Genomic DNA, 4,784 nt, shown 5'->3' with positions numbered 1-4,784 from the left:
AAACTGGGCTGGGGCAACCACAGCTTCTCTGGGCAACCAGGGCCTCACCACCTTCACAGTAATTTTTTTCTTAAAATAATTTTAATAAAGAATTTTTTTCCTACTATCTGATCTAAACCATTCTCCCTTGTCCTGTCACAACATGCGCTTGTGTTGTCCCATTCTTCCTGTAAATTCCCTTCAGGTTGTGGGAGGCCGTAGTTAAGTCACCAGGCTGAACACTCCCAATTCGGGCTTCAGCGAGGCCGCGAGAAAACTCGCTTAAACCCACCCTCTTTGTACCTAACACGGCCAGGGCTCAGCCCCCGCTCCCCAGCACCACCCTCAGCCCCTCAGGGCTCTTCCCACGGAAATACGGAAGGCAGCGGAACTGGAAGTGTCCCGGGGATCCGGCGGAAGCGCTCGTTGTCCGGGGAGACGCGGTGGCGGCTCCCGGGGCCGGGGATGTGGGTGAGCGTGTGGCGGCTGCTGCTGGCGCTGGCCTGGCTCGCTGCGACCCTTCCCGCAGGTGCGGCCAGGGGGCTCTGGGTTGGCGGTGGCGGGGCGGGCGGGGCGCGGAGCTGACCCCTCTCTCCGTCCGTGTCTCTCCCTCAGGGGCGGCGGCGGAGCGGAGCGCGGGCGGCCCCGAGCCGGTGCGGTACCGCACGGCCGAGATGGCGGACGCGATGCTGGGCAGCGGGGCCCTGGCCGAGCAGCCCGTGCTGCTGTCGGCGGTGCCGGCCGAGGCGAGCGGCGGCCCGGCGGAGGTTTGCGATGGGGCAGCCGCGGGCGATGCGTGCGGGCCGGCGGGGAGCGACCCCGCGGCCGCCCAGGCCCGGGAGCCGCCCGTGCTGGAGGCCGTGCTGCCCGCGGCCGCTGAGGAGCAGAACGGCACCGACGGCGCCAAGGCTCCCAAGGTGAACTGCGAGGAGAGGAACACGACGGGCATCGAGCGCTTCACGCTGCAGATCCTGAATGTGTCCCAGGTACGCGGCCGGCCCGCTCACTGCCCGCTGCTGGTGTGAACGCCTGAGGGTGCTGGAAGATGCCCCGTCAGCTTGTTGCTTTCGGTGCTTGACTTAGTGAATTTCCTTGTGCAACGTGCTCAGTAATACCGAAGAACATATATGACTGGGCAAGGAGGCTTTTTGCACCATTCTGAGCAGAAAAAAAAGGAGTTAGAGCTCGCTTCTTGTGTCTCTGTGTGTTATCTCTGTGCCTGCAGGGTACTGCCAGCTTGCTCTGTGTTCTGGTGTTTCTCTTGGAAATCATTAATGGCAGTTAGTGCCAGCTCATTTCTTGTAACAGTTATGTGTATGTATATTTTTAAGTAATAAACTTTTAAAACAACTTTAAAAAAAGGTTATATACAATTCTCCACCTGTTTTAAAAGGTGCAGCTGCTTGATCAGTATTGCCAAGTATCTAATTGATTGCTGAATGTTGCATCCCTGCACAGAATTTAACTCTGTTAAATATGTAATTGTTCATGTCTGTTCTCATGCTTTCTCCAAGGACCTGATGGAGTTCCTGAACCCAAACAGCAGTGACTGTACACTGGTCCTGTTCTACACACCGTGGTGCCGCTTTTCTGCCAGCCTGGCACCTCATTTTAACTCTTTGCCCCGAGCATTTCCCACTCTTCGCTTCCTGGCACTGGATGCATCCCAGCACAGCAGGTAACTCACATTCCCTATGCTCTAGCTGCAATTTATTCCTGTTAGTCTTGAGTTTTAAAAACAGGAGTGACTTTTTTTCTACGTAAAATGACAACTTTATTTTGTGAAACTAACACTTTTAGTATTGTGACTGTCTTTATTTCTTTCTCCAGAAGATTTAATTTCCTTCATGCTTTGTTTTTTTCTTTCTGTAGCTTATCAACTAGATTTGGAACTGTGGCTGTACCAAATATCCTCCTTTTCCAAGGTGCTAAACCTATGGCTAGATTTAATCATACAGAGAGAACGCTGGAAACCCTGAAAGACTTCATCTTTAACCAGACAGGTGTGTAAATCAGCCCTGCTTTGTCAGTGGGAAGCACAGGCTGGCTTTAAGGTCCAAATTGGGCTTTCCTGTCCCTGTGTATGTTCTTTAATATGAATATCCCTAAGAGAACCCAGCAGAGGTTCACTTAATCAGCTGTTGCCATGAGCTGGATTTCAGCCTGTGCTGAGAGCAGAAACTCAGCCCCTTGGACTGCTGGCACAGAGCAGGTGGAACAGTGAGGTTTAGCTGGAGAGGCTGCCAGAAGGATGGAGCACATCTTTCTGCCCAAAGATTTAATTAAGAATGAAATAAATAAAACTCTCTTTGCCACCCAGCTAGCTCTCTTCTAATCCACATTGAAGTGCTGTGTGGATCTGCATTTCCAGAAATGAACAAAAATTAGATTCCTGAAAATCACTTTTAATTAAATTTCCATGCGCTGGAAAACCCCCACAACTTATCCAAGGCTGTGCTATGGGAGGACAGAACAAGTTTTCTGTTATGCAAATACATATAAAAATCACTAAATTTTTATATAAGTAAATTATATCCTGGGTATATGTTAATGCACAGGGGCCATCTCACCAAAATTTTAAGTCTACCTGTGTTTAAGCCTTAGTTTGAGAGCAGGAACAAAGCTCCAGATAGAACCAGCTTCTTTGTATTTAGTGATTATGATGTTAACCAAGTGCTTTATTTTTTAGGGATAGAAGCTAAAAGCAATGTGGCTGTGACAGAGGAGGACTGGGAAGGGCCCCTGCCCAGTGTTCTGACAAAAGGCATAGACTGGCTGCTCCTGTTCTCTGTGCTCTTCCTGGCTGGCTTTGTCATGTACGCCACCGTTCGCACCGAGAGCATCCGGTGGCTCATCCCAGGACAAGAGCACGAACATCAGGAATAACCTCACATGTTCCAACAGGGACAAAATTTTCCAGTTATTGGTAAAGTGGGAATTTCTATGGACTAGAAGTACCTAAGAATGAACTGTTGAATTTGTTGGTTGTAATTTATAATAATGACTAAAAATTTGCTTTATTTATCAACTGAATCTGTAAGGGGCACATTTGTGGTGATTACAGGTATAAGTGAACAAGTATGAAAAAACATGAACTAAAGTATTTATTAAGCTGCTCTGATTGACTTTTTTTAATGGACTCTTATGTAATTAGAGGTACAGTTCTAATTTGTAGATCAGGGAAGATTTTTACAGCACATTGGTCTGTGTGTAGAACTGCAAGGAAAAAGGGTGGTGAAGGGAGGTGTTGGTACATTAGTTTGACTGTCCATAAAATGAACTATGAAGATGTTTTAAATTATTTTTCACTCCCTTGGAGGTGACTGTTCCCACCTCTGGCACTGGGGTTCAGTGCTGGTCTTCTCATTCGCTTTGCTCTGAGTTTTGATTTGGTAGCAGTTTTTTATGAGATTTAGAGTTACTTCCCAAGCTCACCTTACTATTTCTGTGTATGTATACAACTTATTTACCACATTTCTGTTGGATGGAATTGTATTGATTGTCCTTTTTAAAAAAATAAATCACGGTTTTAGTGTAACCTTTTAAGTCGCTTTCTTTCAGAAGGAAAAACATGCAATTTCTGAACTTCAACTGACCTGCCTAAATTATCAAGACCAGTCTTGATGCTTATTTAAATTTCTAGTACCATGTTTGCTAGTTCCACACTCCACTTGAGGCTACATAAAGAATTTATGGGTTTTTTTTTAGTTATGATTAGTATGGAGGGCTTTGGATAAGGTATGGACTGGTATGTTGTGTGGGGTTTGGATTATGTGACTGCATAGTATTTATTATGGGGGAGGCTTGCCAGAGTACCGTGATAGGGTGCTTTAGAGAGCAAATTAAGATACAACAAAGACAGTCTTAAGACATATGTTTGACAGCTCATATCTGTAAACATAATTCTTCATGTATTTCTCTGCTGGCTCTATCTTTTTGTCTGGAAAACAGAGATCATGTATATCTGTGTCCAAAAAGGAAACCCCACTGGTAAAACTTTGGTGTGACTGAAGATAAAGCTAGGATGGATGTTATTAATAAAGATTGTAATGATAAATTGGAGCATTCTTGCCTCTGCCATCTGGGTTGTTTGAGAGGCCCAGGGTTGGATTGTCCCCAGTGCTTATGTCCGCACTGCTAAAGAAACAGTGATGTATTTACAAACAGAACGGGGCTGTTTTGGTGCGGTCCCCTGGGGTGGAAATGACTCTTGTCTGCTCCCTGGAGACAGAATCCACCAGCGGCCGCGGCCCGCAGCTCAGCTCGGCCGTTCTCCTCCCGGGTAGGTGTCACAAATCATGGAATCATCAAGGTTAGAACAGACCTTTTAGAGCGTCCAGTCCAGCCCTGCAGCAGCACCGCCACTGTAACCCCTGAACCGCCTCGCCCAGCGCCAGATCCGGGCGCCGCTTACACCCCTCCAGGGATGGTGCCTGCAGCACCTCCCTGGGCAGCGGTGCACTGCCTGACCACCCGGACAATAAAAAGGTTTTTCCTAAAATCTGATCTGAATCCTCCAATCTCAGCTTTACGCCAGTTGTGATCCTCTCACTGCAAGCACGGCAGTAGAGATCGGTCTCCCCCTCACTCCAGTTCCTTCCAGGGGGTTGCACAGAGCGATGCGGTGCCTGAGCCTCCTCGTTCCTGACCGGTCCCCGCTTTGCCGGTCCCACCCCCATCTCGGCGGCTGTTGTGGCGGAGGCAGCCCCCCTTCCTCTCTCTCTGTGTCCCCTCGCTGCCGGCTCGCTGGCCGCTGCGGTTCCGCCGCAGGCAGCGGCTCCTCCCGCGGGGCGCGGCGGGGGCGG

The 4,784-nt window shown here is 48.8% G+C and overlaps 1 protein-coding gene across 1 annotated transcript; it reads left to right on the top strand.

Annotated features, from left to right (window-relative positions):
• The first annotated feature begins 359 nt into the window (after positions 1-359).
• On the top strand, positions 360-4,041 carry TXNDC15 (thioredoxin domain containing 15). The gene is made up of 5 exons (XM_058849086.1): positions 360-508; positions 595-965; positions 1,494-1,657; positions 1,852-1,982; positions 2,669-4,041. Exons 1-5 carry the CDS (start codon positions 445-447, stop codon positions 2,863-2,865), a joined length of 927 nt encoding a protein of 308 aa, XP_058705069.1. The 5' UTR covers positions 360-444; the 3' UTR covers positions 2,866-4,041.
• Positions 4,042-4,784: the final 743 nt, after the last annotated feature.

This window comes from Poecile atricapillus, chromosome 13 (genome assembly GCF_030490865.1).
Source record: "Poecile atricapillus isolate bPoeAtr1 chromosome 13, bPoeAtr1.hap1, whole genome shotgun sequence".
NCBI lineage: Eukaryota > Metazoa > Chordata > Aves > Passeriformes > Paridae > Poecile > Poecile atricapillus.
This window is presented reverse-complemented; position numbering and strand designations above follow the sequence as displayed.

What these genes read in the sequence shown, in the direction of transcription:
- TXNDC15 (XM_058849086.1), top strand. Translation starts at nt 445, where the DNA reads ATGTGGGTGAGCGTGTGGCGGCTGCTGCTGGCGCTGGCCTGGCTCGCT. An exon ending in AGATCCTGAATGTGTCCCAG is followed by an intron (nt 966 to 1,493) that starts GTACGCGGCCGG and finishes GCTTTCTCCAAG; the next exon opens with GACCTGATGGAGTTCCTGAA. An exon ending in CTTCATCTTTAACCAGACAG is followed by an intron (nt 1,983 to 2,668) that starts GTGTGTAAATCA and finishes TTTATTTTTTAG; the next exon opens with GGATAGAAGCTAAAAGCAAT.